This window comes from Mustela lutreola, chromosome 9, assembly GCF_030435805.1.
Source record: "Mustela lutreola isolate mMusLut2 chromosome 9, mMusLut2.pri, whole genome shotgun sequence".
Classification (NCBI taxonomy): Eukaryota; Metazoa; Chordata; class Mammalia; order Carnivora; family Mustelidae; genus Mustela; species Mustela lutreola.
In genome coordinates, this window is record NC_081298.1 from 115,957,890 (window position 1) to 115,975,794 (window position 17,905).

A 17,905-nucleotide genomic window follows, 5' to 3' on the forward strand; every position below is an offset into this window, starting at 1 on the left:
GAGTCATTCTTTTCATAATGTGGGTGGTCTTGAATATTAGGTTAGGGCCAGGCACATGGGACAGTAAGGCTGAAAGAAGACACTGGGACCATGTAGGTGATCATGGGGCCTCGATAGGACTCCAGTGACGGGCCCTAAAGCACAGCAAAGTGTCTAAGATCCAATCCAAATTCAGCTATGGTTTGGACAGGGAGGGGGTCAAATCCTAGGCACTGAATCTAGGAGGTGTGAAATGCTTCCATCCTGGAGGAGAGAAGATTAGGGCTCACCTATAAACCAGAAGCTGGTGTGCTCTGTCATGGGAGGAAGAGACAGAAAGGGGAGCCAGGAGCACCTTGTAATGCCAGAAAGTAAAGAAGCGCCCATAAAAACAAAAGAATCAGGTCATATCAAAGGACATAGGAATCAACCTGAGAGAGCTCCCAGTGTCCAACGTTGGAACAATTTGAGCAACACAAGAAATAATGTTGGACTGGACTATAACACAGAGTTCAAAATAAGTATGCATAAGTTCATGCTGATATAACAAAATAATTGAATAAGTAAATTAGAGGAGGAAACAAATCTTCCCTACACAAGATTTCCAAATAATATAGGTAGATATACCCCACTGCAAGAGATGGAGCTTAACAACCCCTTTCTCCTTCCAACGTAGGCTATACATAGGGGCTCGCTTCCAAAGAACAGAGTACGGAAAGAGAAAAATGATAGCTTCACTGGGGAGAAACCTGGCAGGCACTCACTACCTTGGCCAAGTAATGAAGATTCAAAACACCAGCTGCTATCAGGTACTACCTGAGATGATGTAATGAGGAGGTCATGTGGCCTCTGTGGTATTTTCCCCAAAGTGCATAACCTCAGTCTAAGTCTCCAGAAAACAGAGAAACCCAAATGTAAGAACCTGCCTGCCAGTACTCCTATAAACTCTCAAGGTCAGAGAAACTGTCACAGACCAGAGGTAGACTAAAGAAGCATGACAACTACATCCAGTGTGGGCCCTAGGTTGGATGCTGGACAGGAAAAGGACTTTTGTGGAAAACCTGGTGAAATCGGAATGAAGTTTGGCACTCAGTTAAAAGTAAATGTTAATCACATGTACCAAAGTCTATAAGATGTTACCATTGGGTGAAACTGGGTGAAGGGCATATGGGAACTCACTGGGCTCCCTCTGCAACTTTTCTGTAAATCTGAAATTTTTCCAAAATAGAGTTTATTAAGAAAATAAAATTCCTGATCATAGTAACCTATATGTGGAAAGGGGTAAATATAATTAAAATATTCAGAGGGCCTTGACAGAGGTTTTAATTTAAGAATTTGAAACGTTAAGTGTGTATATTGCATTTTAAAGGGGTTGCATTAAAAAATGGTGTTGGCGGGGTGCCTGGGTGGCTCAGTGGGTTAAAGCCTCTGCCTTTGACTCAGGTCATGATCCCAGGGTCCTGGGATCGAGCCCCACATCGGGCTCTCTGCTCAGAGGGGAGCCTGCTTCCTCCTCTCTCTGCCTGCCTCTCTGCCTACTTGTGATCTCTGTCAAATAAATAAATAAAATCTTTTTAATAATGGGGTTGGCTAGATAGTAAATATTTTAGTCATTGCAAACCCCCTATGGTTGTCACTGTAACAGCTTGCTGTTATAGCACGAGAGCAGAGACAATAAGTAAAACGAGAGTGGCTGGGTTTCAGTAAATCTTTATTTACAAAAACAGGCATCAGGCTTGCCTTGACCTCAGAACAGTTTGTCAACCCTTCTACAAAAGAACAAAAACAGATCAAACTTCCACATAGTAAAGGAAAAAATGGAGTAATTAATTAAAAATACTTTGTTATCCAACTAAAAGGCAAGAAATGAGAGAAAAAGAAATATAAAACAGGATGAAATAGAAAGTGCCTCGTAAAAGGGTAATTTTGATCCTAATGTTTTAGTAACTGCATTAAATTTAGTAACTGGGATGTGTAACCGAACTGGAAATGGAGGGCGTGCTGTTTGGGGTGGGACAGTCTGGCTGTGTGAGTGGAGGTCTTGGCTCTTGGATTCCCCACGAAAGATTTCCACGCGGAGCCGCGCTCTCACAAAGACAGCTGGGGTTGGGGCGGGGGGATGGGCATTAAGGAGGACAGTGATGTAATGAGCGCTGGGTGTTATATGGGACTGATGAATCACTAAACTCCACGCTGAAACTAATAATACAGTGTATGTTAACTAACTTGAGTTTAAATAAGGAGAGAAGAAAGCAGCAAGCACAAACCAGTTTATTGAGGACGGTACACTCTCAAGGCGGGAGAAGGGGGAAGGCTCAGAGAAGGCAACTGGCCTGAGGCTGCAGGAGTGTGTGTGTGTGTGTGTGTGTTGGGTGGGGGGTGGAGGGGGTCTTGCATCATACATTGGTCAGCCTCTAATGGAGGCTGCCTCCAATCCTTTGAGCGAGTCCTCCCACAGGTTTGAGAGAGGTTAGGTTTTTGTTTGTTTGTTTTTCAAGATTTTTATTTATTTATTTGACAGAGAGAGAGAGCACAAGTAGGCAGAGAGGCAGGCAGAGAGAGGGGGGGAAGCAGGCTCCTTGCTGAGCAGAGAGATGTGGGGCTCCATCCCAGGACCCTGGGATCATGAGCTGAGCTGAAGGCAGAGGCTTAATCCACTGAGCCACCCAGATACCCCCAAAGAATACATTTTTAAACACATAGAGAAAACAGTGGGGCGCCTGGGTGGCTCAGTTGCTTAAGCGTCTGACTTTGGCTCAGGTCACCATCCTAGGGTCCTGGGATTAAGCCCTGTGTCTGGCTCTCTGCTCAGTGGGAAGCCTGCTTCTCCCTCTCCCTTTGCCCCTTCCCCTGCTTAGAGACTCCTCTCTCTCAAATAAATAAATAAAATCCTTTTTTAAACGTGTTTGTCAAATTGCACACGCGTGTTCTTAGAACCAAAACTGTACCTCCACCCCTAACCTTAGAACTCCAGGCTGGCATATACTAGTAACCTGCCACGGAAGGTGTGCTCAGCCTATCAAGTATCATTCTTTATCATCTCTATAGTGACTGCAAAGTCTTTCATAATATGGATATATCATGTGTTTTTTAACCACTTCCTTGATGATGGGCTTACTGAGAATATTACTTTGGCTACTCCAGTGGGTTGAAAATTCTGTAAGGTGAGATACCATCATTGTCTTTTTCAAAAACAATGCCTGCTATTCAATAGTTATTTAATTGAATTTGATCTTCCAAATTAACATTCCTACAAGAAAAAAAAATACCCTGGCCAGTTTTCTTCATCTTTAGTATAGCATAAGTTGATTCTTGGTAAATTTTGTTTACAGTGAGTTAACCATAGAGAATCCAGTTAACTCTGGGTATAATGACATAATAAATCTTCTAGAAAATGAAACTATGGATTTTGAAGTTGAGTGATCCTCTAAGAACATTTAATTTCCCTAAGTGACATCTCTATTTCAATGCTATAGTAACTAAGAAATGTGTCAAATTTTGGAGTTAGGAAACCATATATAATCACATTTCCTGAGAGTATCTGTGCTTAAGATAGCCTAGTTTTCCTAAATGTACTTGCCTCAGTATTCTAATTCGTGATTGGTAACATGTGACAGCAGACCTGGACCTCTAGGGAGTGAATGGTTCCAGAGAAGATGCTTATAGGACAAGACAAGCCCTTTGGAGGGGCTGCTCCTTTGAAATCTTGCCTCCATACTCTCTATGCCAACTTGTCCAACCCAATCCTAGTAGAATGCTAAAGGAGGTCTTCCCTGAGCATTGGCTGCCAAGGCAGAGCCCATGGGCAGCTGCAGGAAGGGGCCTCTGAGGGACACATCTCCGAGAAGAGACCCAAGCAGCTCGCACATTGGCTGGGCCCTGTCAGGTTGACCTCACAATGACCATTGTGCTGTCATATGGAGTCACAACCTTGAGGGGTAATATTGTTTGGCTGAGATGGGCAGGGGTTGAGAAATGGCACTGACTTGGGAGCTGGCCATACTGCCTCCGTCATGTGTCAGCCTTCTACTACTATTTGGTTTCCTTGTTTGGGGGCTTTGGCTGCTCTTCTCTGCGAGACAGAGCAGGGAGCAGGTGGCAGCCAAGAGAGCCTCAGAGGTATGTGATGCAACCTTCCCCGGATTCCACTGCTCCCCGTCCCTGCCTCTGAAGCTCTGGAAACTCCTACCTCTTGGGCCAGCGGAGGAACTGGGTGGGGGAAGAGGGGAGTTGAGACAGTGCCTATGGATGTCTTCCTAGAAGTGTCAATCATGCTAAGTCCTGTTCCTTTCAGTTTATTTCAGCAAACCTTGAGCTCCTATTATATATGGTGGTGTACTAGACATTGAGGAAAAATAAAACCCCAACCCCACCCTCTAGGAGCTCTAGGCGAACATGGAGAGACAGATGGATATATACATAATGAAAGAGAAAATGATAAGAGTTAATAGAAGTACAAACAATGCTGAAGAGGTTGGAGGCTGTCTTTTGAAGCAGGGGGATCTAGAAAATGCCTCTGGGGGAGCTCAGGTTTGAACTGTGCTTCAGAAGAAGGGAAAGGCTTTGAAGATGGATAGGGTGGATGAAAGAAAGTAGGGAAGACTTTCCAGTTGGAAGGAATGGATTGGGGAAAAGTAGGGGAAACTGAAGAGGGTTGGATATATTTGAAGAGAGGACACCTATGTGGTTGGCATGTGGAAGTATAGAGAGGTCAGTCAGAGAAAAATCTGGAAAATTGACAGAGGTGACATTGTAGAGGGCTTTCAATGCCAGGCTGAAGAATATATATATATATATATATCCATTCTATATGCAATGGAAAGATGTCAAGGGGCGCCTGGGTGCCTCAGTTGGTCTGTGACTTCATTTAGGCTCAGGTCATAATCTCAGGATTGTGAGATCAAGCCCTGCATCATGCCTTGCGCTCAGCAGGGAGTCTGGCTCTCTCCCTTCCTCCTTTCTCCCTCCCCTCCCCCTGCTCGACTCTCTCTCTCTCTCTCAAATAAATAAGTAAATCTTAAAAAAAAAAAAAAAAGTCCAAGGTCTTTTTTTTCTTTTTAAGATTTTATTTATTTATTTGACAGACAGAGATCACAAGCAGGCAAAGAGGCAGGCAAAGAGAGGCGGGGGGAGGCAGGTTCCCTGCTGAGCAGAGAGCCTGATACGGGGCTTGATCCCAGGACCCTGGGATCATGACCCGAGCTGAAGGCAGAGGCTTTTAACCCACTGAGCCACCCAGGTGCCCCGTCACATTTTTTTTAAGAAAGGAAATTTTTATATTATTTTATTATTTTAAAATTTTAATTGTAGTATAGTTAACTTACAGTGTTATATTAGTTGCAGGTGTACAATATAGTAATTCAACAATTCTATACATCACTCAGTGCTTATCAAGATAAGTATACTCTTAATCCCGTAGTTCACCCATCCCCCAGCACCCACCTCTGGTAACCATGTTTGTTCTCTGTAGTTAAGAGTCTGTCTTTTGGTTTCTCTATTTTTCTTTTGTTCATTTGTTTTGTTTTTTAAGTTCCACATGTGAGTGAAATCATGAGGAATCTGTCTTTTTCTGACCAGCTTATTTCACCTTGCGTTATACTCTCTAGATCCATGCACGTTGTTGCAAATGACAAGGTTTCATTCATTTTTTTCAAGAGTTCATTCATTTTTATGACTGAATAATATTCCATTGTGTGTGTGTATCACATATCCTTTATTTATTCATCTATCAATGGAGTGCTTCCATAATTTGGCTATTGTAAATAATGCTACTCTGGGGACACCTGGGTGGCTTAGTTGGTTAAGTGTCTGCCTTCGGCTCAGGTTATGAATCTGGGGTCCTGGATCAAGCCCCATGGCAGGCTCCCTGCTCAGGGGGAGCCTGCTTCTCTCTCTCCCTCTGTCCCTCTGCCTCACCCATGCATGCTCTCTCTCTCAAATGAATAAATAAAATCTTTTAAAAAAATAATGCTGCTATATACATAGTGGTACATATATCCTTTTGAATTAGTGTTTTCAAAGTTTCTGGGTAAATACCCAATAATGCAATTACTGAATAATATAATTCTATTTTAAATTTTTAAAAAGATTTTACTTATTTATTTTAGAGAGAGAGAGAACATGAGTGTGGGGGAGAGGCAGAAGGAGAGGGAGAGAATCTCAAGCAGACTCAGCCCTGAGTGTAGAGCCCAATGTGGGGTTTGATCTCATGACTCTGAGATCTCGACCTGAGCTGAAATAAAATGTTGGACACTTAGCTGACTGAGCCACCCAGGCACCTCTCTTCGGCCCATTTTAATTGGATTATTTGGTTTTTGGGGTGTTGAATTGTGTAATTTCTCTCTATATTTTGGATACTAACCCTTTATCGGATATGTCATTTGCAAATATCTTCTCCCATTCAGTAAGTTGCTGTTTAGTTTTGTTGGTTGCTTCCTGTGCTATGCAGAAGCTTTTTGTTTTGGTGTAGTCCTAACAGTTTATTTCTGCTTTGCTTTCCCTTGCCTCAGGAGACATACCTAGAAAAATGTTGCTGTGGCCAATGTCAGAGATCTTATTCCCTGTGCTCTCTTCCAGGATTTTTATGGGTTCAGGTCTCACATAGAGGTCCTTTACCCATTTTGAGTTTATTTTTGTGTATGTTGTAAGAAAATGGTCCAATCTCATCCTTTTGCATGTAGCTATTCAGTTTTCTCAACACCATTTGTTGAAGAGACTTTTTCCCATCACATATTCTTTCCTCCTTTGTCAAAGATTAATTGACCATATCATCATGGGTTTATCTCTGAACTTCCTATTCTGTTCCATTGATCTGTGTGTCTGTTTTGGGGCCAGTACCATACTATTTTGAATGTTATAGCTTTGTAGTAGTATACCTTGAAATCTGGGATTGTGACACCTCCAGATGTGTTTTTTTCCTCCTCCAAGATTGTTTTGGCAGTTTGGGATCTTTTGTGGTTCTGTACAAATTTTATGATTGTTCTACTTCTGTGAAAAATGCTGATGATTTTCTTTGAAAGGGATCACATTAAATCTGTAGATTGCTTTGGGTAACATGGGTATTTTAACAATATTTGTTGTTCCAAGCTAGGAGCAAGGGCTCTCTTTCCATTTGTGCCATCTTCAGTTTTTTTCATCAATCTTTTCTAGTTTTCTGAGTACAGGCCTTCTACCTCCTTGTTTACTTCTAGGTTAAGTTTATTTCTAGGTCTTTTATTATTTTTGGTGAAGTTGTAGATGGAATTGTTTTCTTAATTTCTCTTTCTATGGCTTCATTTTTAGTATATAGAAATGCAATAAATTTCTGTATATTGATTTTATATACTGTTACCTTACTGACCCAGGACCACGGTTTGAAAGTGAAACTTTAAAATAATGCCAGTAAGTGTCTGTGGCAGTTGTCAGGGTAGCTAAGCCAGTTGGAGACTGTTAACGAGGTAGTGGGAAGGAGGGAAAGGGAATTAAAGCCGGATGGTAGGAGAGGCACGGATTCGGTCCTCAGATGTTGACCAGCCGCCACCACCACCCTGTACAAGGCACTCCTTTAGGCTCTATGGATACAGTGGTAAATGGAAGGGACGAAAGTCTTTGCCCTCAGGGGGCTATTGAGACAAAAGTTTGGATGTGAAAAGCAAAGCAGAAAGAGAGATGACAAGAGTTAGTTATAAATATATGATTTATATATTAAATTATTTATATATTATTTATATTTTATATATTTTATATATTATATATTATTTATATGTTTATATATTTATATATTATATTATTAAATTATATAATTTATATAATAAATAATATAAAATTTATAGAATTATAAATATATATTATACAAGAGTTAATTATAAATATTATCACTGTTTTCCTACAAGGACTATATTCATCTTTGTATTCCCTACGCCTAGTATCCTGCCTGACATTTAGTAAGTGCTCCCTGGGTGTTTGTGAAATGAATAAATGACTTTTCAATTTTAACCCTGGTCGACTGACAAGATGATGGCATTTTGAACAACATAGGAAACATTAGGCAGAAGTTGTGTGGTAGGAGGCTGAATATTAACTATGCCATTTGAAGTGCTTGTAAAATCTATGTGGACATGTTCACTTTGCCACTCAAATTAATTGTCTAGACCTGTGCTACCCAGTCCGGTATCCACTGGCTATGTGGGGCCATTCAAATTTAAATTAACCAAAATTACATAAAATTTAAAATTCAGTTCCTTACTCACATTGTGGACATTTCAAGTATCACATGTGGCTAGAGACTATCACTTTGGACAGAGCAGATCTTGGATATTTCCATCATCATAGAATATTCTATTGGACAGCTTTAGCCTATATTCTAGATCTTGGAGGTAGATCTAGTTATCAATATATTTGGCCACAAAGTTCCTTTCAATTTTTTTTTTTCTTCTCAGAAACATCTCTCAAACACAGCAATCCCACTTGAGTATTACTGTCCTCACTAGGACTTCATCTATTTATGGTATGCTGGCTGGTCTCCTACAAACTTTTTCCAGCCTAGAGCATAGAACATAGCCCTGGCTTTATGGAAGAGAAACCACACACACAGAGCTTCCCACGGCTGACTGTGTCATTTGCCAAAACTGACTGAACCAACAAACAAAATCTCTCAGCACCCCACCACCTGCAGCATTTTTTCCCAGCCTGTTTGGACCCTCAAAACTTTCATTGTCAAAATTTGTCAACCCCTTGGGAATTTATACATCGCTTTATCTCTTTTTCATAATACATGATAAGTGACATTAGGTATATAATATTTTCATTTTAAAGCAGCATGTTTTTTAAAGTTGCAAAGTTCATTTTAACATCTTTAAGAGGAAAAGACAAATGTCCACTTTTCCCCATGTAACAGGTGAGGCATGAAAGTTAATTGACTTTAACAGGTGTGAATTGTTCCAGAACACTTAGGTATTAAAAGGGCAAATATAGTTTCTTGTCTACATCGAGTATAATCTGCTTTAGGTTGTCTAAAAAGCCCAGGGTCAGTTTTTCCTCCCCCAACCTTTGTATTGTATGGGAATTCTGGAGCTTTTGAAGTTTATCCCAAATGGCGGAAGCTCAGGTCCTTTTTTTAAAAAACAGATTTTATTTTTATTTATTTAGAGAGAGCATGTGCACAAGCATGGGGGAGGGGCAGTGAGGGGGAGAGAGAGAAACCTCAAGTCGGTTTCCCACTGAGCATGGAGCCCAATGTGGGGTTGATCCTATGACTCTCAGATGAGGACATGAGCCCAAATCAAGAGACACTCAACCAACTGACCCACCCAAGTGCCCAGAGGGTTAGGTCCTTAAACCATGGGAGTAACTGTTGCTTTTCATCTTTGCCATCTGAAGGCAAAAACTGTGGCTCAGTGGGTTAAAGCCTCTGCCTTCGGCTCAGGTCATGATCTCAGGGTCCTGGGATCGAGCCTCGCACCGGGCTGTCTGTTCAGCAGGGAGCCTGCTTCCCCCCCACCTCTGCCTGCCTCTCTGCCTATTTGTGATCTCTGTCTGTGAAATAAATAAATAAGATCTTAAAAATGTACCAAGCTTGGTCATAGAGACCTTTGTCAAGACTCCCAGTCTACTATCTAAATGAATAAATAAGATCTTAAAAATGTGCCAAGCTTGGTCACAGAGACCTTTGTCAAGACTCCTAGTCTACTATCTCTGAGGTCCTAGGACCAGGAGGACCTAAATCCCACCAGGCTCAGGGCCTCATTATTCCAGTGTAACTGTAGCTGCAGCATTGTTTCCATGTCAGGAAACCAGTTTCCTATTCTTCTCAACCCTGGAAACACCAAATACTAAGCCTCTGGCACCATTCAGCTTAAAATCCTCCACAGGTTTAGTCTTATACGAGGGGTGTCTTTTAGGCTCTTGCCAATTTTTTCAGCAGGCGAAACTTAACTCCTTGCTGTGGATTAGGAAAACTAAGTCCTTAAGAACAAAGACCTGGCTACTTTCTTTGGGGAGGGCAAACGTTCGTTGCTTTCCCGGAAGGATATATAGTGTAAATTCCTCAGTGCCACCTTGATACATAATTAATAAAATTTCTTAGTACATAGATATGTAAAAAAACCTTTTTTTGTCAAATACACTTTTCATTCAGGCATAATTGTAAACAGCAAAATGCATAGATCTTAAATGTACAGTTTGATGAGTTTTGATAAATTTATACACCTATTAACTAGCACCCCCAGTCAAGCTTATAATACTGCCATAGTCCTAGAGAGTTCCTTCATGATCCTTTCCAGTCTGTTCTCCTCCCACCCAGAGGCAATCTCTATTCTGATGTCCACAGTCATGGATTAATTTTGCCTCGTTTGAACCTTATAAAAATAGAATTATACATCCATTGGGAGATGAATTGGGGAAAAAAATGATGTGATATACATCTCCAATGGAATATTATTCGGCCATAAAAAAGATTGAAATCTTGCCATTTGCAACAGCACAGGTGGATCAGGAGAGTATAATGCTAAGCAAAATAAGCCAGTCAGAGAACGACAAATTCCATACGATTTCACTCATATGTGCCATTTAAGAAACAAAACAAAGGAACAAAAGAAAAAAATGAGACAGACTCTTAGCTATAGAAAACAGATGGTTACCAGAGGGAAGGTGGGTGGGAGGAAGAATGAAATAGGTGAAGGAGATTAAGAGTATACTATCTTTATTCTTTTGAAGATTATTTTTTTAGGTAATCTTTATACCCAACACGGGGGGTCAAACCTACAATCCCAAGATCAAGAGTGGCACACTCTACTGACTGAACCAGCCAGGCACCATAAGAGTATCTTGATGAGCTCCAAGTAATGTATAGAACTGTTGAGTCACTGTATTATATACCTGAAACTGAACATAACACTGTAAACTATGCAGGAGTTAAAACTTAAGAAATAAAAACAATAATTTCCTTCTTGCATATTGCATTTCAAAAAGTCAGTTATTTTTTATACTTAAAATGTATATAAAGTGTCTATAAAATGTAATATAAAGTTTCAAGATGTTAATTGTAAATGATACATTGTTGATGTGGAACCCTGTTTCTGTTGGAAATATGCCTGGCCATGTGCTATGTATGTTTAATTTTAGTAGATGATACCAAACAGTTCTCTAAAGTAATTATACCAATTCATACTTCCATTAGTAGAGTATGAGAATTCTAGTTTCTCCACATTCTTGTTAACACTTGACCTTGACAATCTTTTTAAGTTTAGCTACTCTAGGCAGTGTGTTTGGCATTACGTTGTGGTTTTTGATGTGCATTTCCATGTTTACTAATGATATTGAGAAACTTCATATGTTTGTTGGTCATTTGAAAATCCTCTTTTGTGACCTTCCTGTTCAATTTTTGGGCCCATTTTTAATGATTGGATTGTCAATCTTTTACTTACTAATTTGTAGGAACTCTAAATATTATAGACATGAATTGTGTGTCAGATATAGGTACTAAAAATAAATCTTCCCACTGTGGCTTATCTTTTCACTCACAGTGGTGTGCTAATGAACAGAAGTTCTTAATTTTAATGAAATCCAATGTATCGGTTTTTGCTTTTATGCTCAGGGCTTTTTTGTTGTTTCCAATGTAAGAAATTTTTGCCTGCCCCCAGAGTGTGATAATAGTCTTCTATGTTTCTTCTAGAAGCCTCCCCCCATCTTTTTTTTAATTTACATTAAGGCTGATGATCCATCTCAAATTCCTTTTTTGTGTATGGTATAAGGTAGGGATCAAAGTTCTTTTTTCCTCCCGTAGAATTATCCAATCCCTCCAGGAAGGCAGGGACTGGGTGAAATTAGAGAGCCATTCTCCTTGGGCACAAAATTTATGGGGCATCAAAAAGCTTAGTAAACAAGGCAATATTTAATACAATATTATTTAAAAATAAAAATTAATGTGGAAAATTTATGATGAACAAAATACCAAAATTTTATTTTTTTTTTAAATCTTTCATTTATTTATTTGACAGAGAGACATCACAAGTAGACGGAGAGGCAGGCGTGGGGGGGTGGGGAAGCAGGCTCCCCACTGAGCAGAGAGCCCGATGTGGGACTCGATCCCAGGACTCCGAGATCATGACTTGAGCCGAAGGCAGTGGCTTAACCCACTGAGCCACCCAGGCGCCCAAAATACCAAAATTTTAAATCTGACCCTGCACTTAGATGACTACCTCACCATCACACTCTAAACTCCAGTTGTTTCTCCCAGCACCATTTATTGAAAAGAGCATCACTTTTTCTCTTTCAATTGCATTGATGACCCTGTCATAAATCATATAAATGTACACATGTGTGGGTCAATTTCAGGGCTCTTTATTTTGTTACGTTGGTCTGTCTGTCCTTGTACTTCACTGTCTTTATTAATGTGACTTTGTAGTAAGTCTTGAAGTTTGGTTGTGTCTTACAACTTTGATCTTCTTCAAAATTGCCTAGTTATTCTACGTCATTGGCATCTCTTTTTTTTTTTAAAGATTTATTTTATTTATTTTAGAGAGAGAGCATGTGCCCACATGCGAGCTGGGGGAGGGGCAGAGGGGGAGGGAGAGAGAGAATCTCAAGCAACTTCCTACTAAGTGCAATGCCCAATGCAGGATCACAACCCAAGCCAAAACCAAGAGTTGGACACTCAACTGACAGAGCCACCCAGGCATCCCAGGTCATTGGCATTTCTGTATTTTTTAATTATCCTGTTGTCACACAAAAATAATCAAGATTTTCATTGGAATTGCACTAAATTTTAAAGTTTAAAGATAATATAGTAAAAATAATGAGTCTTCTGATCCATGAATGTGTTTGTCTTTCCATTTATTTAGGCCTTTTTAATTTCTTTTAATAATATTTAGCTTTCAATAAAGAGGGATTTTTGGAGCTATAGTAAATAATTTTTTGTCATTTTAAGGAAAATTTTAAACAAATCAAAAGCACATAGAAGTGCATAATAAGGGGCACTTCGGTGGCTCAGTGGGTTAAAGCCTCTGCCTTTGCTCAGGTCATGATCTCAGCCCTGAGTTGGGCTCTCTGCTCAGCGGGGAGCCTGCTTCCCTTCCTCCCTCTCTGCCTGTCTCTCTGCCTACTTGTGATCTCTGTCTGACAAATAAATAAATAAATAAATCTTTTTCTTAAAAGTGCATAATGAATCTTCATGATTCCCTAACCCAGCTTCAACTCTGACATTGTTTTGACAAGGCAAATGTTGGGTAACATAATTTCATTCATAATTAAATATGTGTTTCTAAAAGGTCAAGACTCTTTTAAGAGAAAATACTTAATCACAGTATCATTATATGCCTAAAAATTTAACAATAATCTTTGAGTACCATCAAATAGCCATTAGTATTCAAAAACCAAATGTATCATAAATGATAAAAATAATTTTTTACAGTCTGACTCAAGATCTAAATAAGGTTCACATATTGAGATTGATTGGTGTGTTTAATTCCTTATAATTTGTACATTCCCTACCTCCATATCTTTCTTTCTTTCCATTTATATGTTAAAGAAATGGATCATTTGTCCTCTAGAGTTTTGCAGGCAAGATTTTACTGATTAAATACCCATGTTGTTATTTAATATGTTCCATTTTTCTTCCCTATTTCCTTAAATGGGGAAGTTGGATCTAAGACTTATCAGAATTACTTCTTTGGAGGGATGGGAGACAACTTCAAAGGTCATGATGATTATTAGGAGGGACACAATGTCTGGTATTTTATTTTATTTTTATTATTATTATTTTTAAAGATTTTATTTATTTATTTGGCAGACAGAGATCACAAGTAGGCAGAGAGGCAGGTAGAGGGAGAGAAAGAGGAGAAACAGGCTCCCCACTAAGCAGAAAGCCCGATATGGGCCTCGATCCCAGGATCCTGAGATCATGACCTGAGCTGAAGGCAGAGGCTTAACCCACTGAGCCACCCAGGCACCCATAATAAAATCTTTAAAAATTAATAATAAATACCTCAAAATAAAATTGACTTTTCCAAAAAATGGGTTTTCTATATTGACCTTTTATCTAAAAATCTTGCTGAAATTTTCAATCCTGAAAATGGATCAGTAGATGCTTTTCCAAAAGCATTTTGTGATTCCCTACACGGTCACATTCTCTGCATATGATAACTTTATTTCTTCCTTTCTAATCCTATGACTTCTCTTTCTTTTCCTTGCTTTATTGCATCCTTTATAGGATTCCCAGTACTGTGTTCAGTAGATAGTGGGGATTTTTATCTTCTTTTTTTACGTAGAGGAAGGTTTTCTTTAATTCACCATTTATGCGTAATGTGTGCTATGTGGGTTTTGTAAATACTGTTTAGCAGATGAAGAAAGCTCCTTTACTTCTGTTTTGCTAAGAATTTTAGCATGAATGGGTGTTGAATTTTATCAAGCACTTTTTCTGCCTCTATTTAGATGTTCATATGATTTTTCTTGTTTATTCTATTAAAGTGCTAAATTACAATGAATTTTTAAAATATTAAACCAACTGTGAATTCCTGAAACAAATATAACATGTTTGTGATACTGTTTATGATCCTTTTTTTAAATTTATTTTTTTTCATTTTTTAAATTTATTTTCACCATTCATTGTTTTTGCACCACACCCAGGGCTCCATGCAATCCATGCCCTCTCCAATACCCATCACCTGGTTCCCCCAAACTCCCACCCCCCACCCCTTCAAAACCCTCAGATTGTTTTTCAGAGTCCATAGTCTCTCATGGTTCACCTCCCCTTCCAATTTCCCTCAACTCCCTTCTCCTCTCTAACTCCCCTTGTCCTCCATGCTATTTGTTATGTTCCACAAATAAGTGAAACCCATGATCCTTTTTATATATTGTTGGATCAAGTTTGCCGATATTAAGTTTAGGAATTTTGCATCTGTTTCCATGAAAGAGACTGACCTGTGAGTTTTCCTTTCTAATAATGTCTTGATCAGATTCTAGAATCAAGGTTAATTCAGCCTCCTAAAGTAAAGGGAGAAATAATGTTTCTTTTCTACCTCATTAGCATAACCAAGGCATTCCTATCACTCAGGAAATTCCCAGTGTTTTTGAAGCTCTGAGTCAGGAGTCTGGGACAAACACCAGATGTGTTCTTTATTATAACTCCACACAGACACACACACACACACACACACACACACACACACATATGGGGTTGGGGGGGAGAGATTGAAAAATTGGCTGATATTAATATATTTGTGGAGGCTGATAAATCCCAACTTCTTGAGGCAGGCTGGAAACTTAGGCAGGGTTTCTATTTTCAATCATTTTTTAAAAAATTAAATTAAATTATTATTTATTTTTAAAAGTATTTTATTTATTTATTTGACAGAGAGAGAGAGACAGTGAAAGAGGGAACACAAGCAGGGGGAGTGGGAGAGGGAGAAGCAGGCTTCCAGCTGAGCAGGGAGCCAGATGTGGGGCTTGATCCCAGGACCCTGGGCAGAAGGCAGATGCTTGAAGACTGAACCACCTAGGTACCCCTAAGCATCCAACTCTTGATCTCAGCTTAGGTCTTGATATTGATCTTTATCTTGATCATGAGGTCAAGCTCTCCATTGGGCCCAGTATGGAACCAACTTAAAAAAAAATACAACTGATTTTTGTGTGTTGATACTGCATTCTGTAACTTTGCTAAATTCATGTATTAGTTCTAATTGGGTTTTGTGTGTGTGTGTGTATTATTTATGATTTTCTGTAAATAAGATTATGCGTCTATGAATAGAGATAGAGATTGTTTAACTTCTCCTTTCCAAAGGAAAGGATGGCTTTTATTTTTCTTACCTAATTCCTCTGGTTGGAGTTTCTAGCACAATATTAAAGAAAAGTAGTGAAATTGAGCATCCTTGTCTGTTTACTACCCTAAAAGAAAAGCTCTCAGGCTTTCACTATTTAGAATGATATTAGCTATTGGTTTTTCATTAATACCCCTTACTATATTGAGGAAATTCCCTTATATCCCTAGTTTGTTGAGTGTTTTTATTTTTTTATTAAATCATAAATAGGTGTTGGATTTTGGCAATCCTTTTTCTCCACCAGTTGAGATAATTGTCCAGCTTTTTTCCCCTTTGTGTTATTAATGTGGTGTATCACATTGATTGACTTTCTTATGTTGAACCACCATTCTTGGGAGAATTTTTGCTTTTAACACTTTAATTCAACATTGTTTAGCTAAAACATTTGGCAATACTATGAATAATATTATGTAGGCTCTTATAATACACTCTCCGAGACTGATGTCATGATTCAAAGGGGAGAAATAAAAATTGTTTTATTTGAAATGGTAACAAAGGTAATTCTGCCTTTAAAGTGACCTGGAACATGCTTGCAAAAAACTCAGGAGTTTACGTTACTGATCGGGAAATTCTGACCTAAAGGATAAAATAAAAATTCCATCATTTGGCAAAATCTGGCTTCCACTTCTATTTTCAGCTTTTTTCTTAGCAAATGTGCACCTGACACTCATGACTTTACAATCTTCTTGGTGATGTTGTTTTTGACTTGCCTGAAATGCTCTTTTTTCACCTAAAAACTTTCTGCTGATTCTTCAGACTCCAGTACAAATGGCCGCTTCTTGAGTAACTTTTCCCATCTCTCCTAGGCAGTGAATCCCTGTCCTTTTATTCTCTAACACTTATATTTCTGTTATATATTTATTAATATAGCTATAAATTTTAATTTATTTATTAATATATTTAGATGTTTCTGTTCTATATATATTTACATAGGATTTATGTGTTCTATATTTACCACACTGTATTATAACTTAGCAGTTTAGACATCTGTTGTTCCCATTAATGTGAATTCCCAGAATACAGGGGTCATATTTATCTTTGTAGTCCTAGCACCCAAGCTAATGCCTAGAACTTAGTAAGCACTCATTAAATGATTTATGAATACATGAATGGGGTGCCAGTTGTGCTGTGGTTATGGACACCAACTGGATCAATATTTGTGTCTGAAAGAGGAAATGTGCTCTTGATTCTCTAACCTAGAACATTTTCTGATTTTATTTTTTTCTCTTTGTGCCTCTCTAGACTTCAAAGCAGCATACATTGAAAAAGATCCAGAAATTCACAGGTCAGAAAGATCCTATGCTTTATTCTTCAGCTCAAGGCTAATGACAAACCAACTGTGGGTCTGCTTTAAAACTCCAGACTTTAATAACAGGTTGAGGGAGGGAATTTGAAAAAGATTATGTAAATGAAAGAAATGTGCTTACTCTTTCTAGCATCTCCAAAGATGCTAGATTCTTTTGAGCAACTTCCAAAGAGCTGTAAACAGATTGATAATTCTTCCTATGCTTCCTTTCCCCCATGCTTTCTTGCCTAATTTTCCTTTTGTGTAGAACTCCAAAGTATCAGGAAAGAAATTTGGTGAGATTAATGTTTGGTGCAGGAAGTTCCGATAACTTTTTCCCCTGTCACAGGCACTGGATAGAATCCTTTGGGGGGGAAAAATATGTGTTATGCACTTTGGTTCCCCTACTCCCAACTCCCTACTCGCATGATTGTTCCTGCTCTTTCCAACAGCTTCATCTACTCCATGGTGAAGGCAGCATAGTAGAGTTCAAAATATAAAAACTTGAGCCCTGGGTTAAGTCTGAGCTCTACCACTCATTAACTTAATGATCCTAGGCATGATTTCACCTTTGTTTTCTTATCTGTAAAACAAGGGGGTGGAACAAGGTAGAGGTGGTATCAACAATTAGGGTGCTAAAAGCTTCTTTACCTCTGCTCCCAGCTTCCCAGTGGGAAGAAAATCTTAGGATGAGCTGCTCCGAAGCTAATGAGACACAGTGAGTAATGTTGACCTTCACTATCTATTCCTCCTCTCTTCAGCTTACTCTACTGATAAACTCTGTAGGAGTTAGGAGAAAGGTACCTAGTACTGTTTTACTTCCCCCACAATGATAGCTCTTCCTTTTCTA

At 39.0% G+C, this 17,905-nt stretch overlaps 1 protein-coding gene across 2 annotated transcripts in view; it reads left to right on the top strand.

Moving 5' to 3' along the window:
- The first annotated feature begins 677 nt into the window (after positions 1-677).
- LOC131840526 (uncharacterized) overlaps positions 678-17,905 on the top strand; it is a 33,699-nt gene continuing 16,471 nt past the window's right edge. The window contains exons 1-3 of one of the 2 annotated variants that reach the window (XM_059188595.1): positions 678-788; positions 17,013-17,055; positions 17,719-17,773. In XM_059188595.1, the coding sequence (XP_059044578.1) occupies positions 705-788; positions 17,013-17,055; positions 17,719-17,773 (182 nt within the window). In that variant the 5' untranslated portion in view covers positions 678-704. Of the gene's footprint in view, positions 789-3,965; positions 4,099-17,012; positions 17,056-17,718; positions 17,774-17,905 lie in introns of those variants that run through there. The other variant, XM_059188596.1, reaches the window with a different exon arrangement.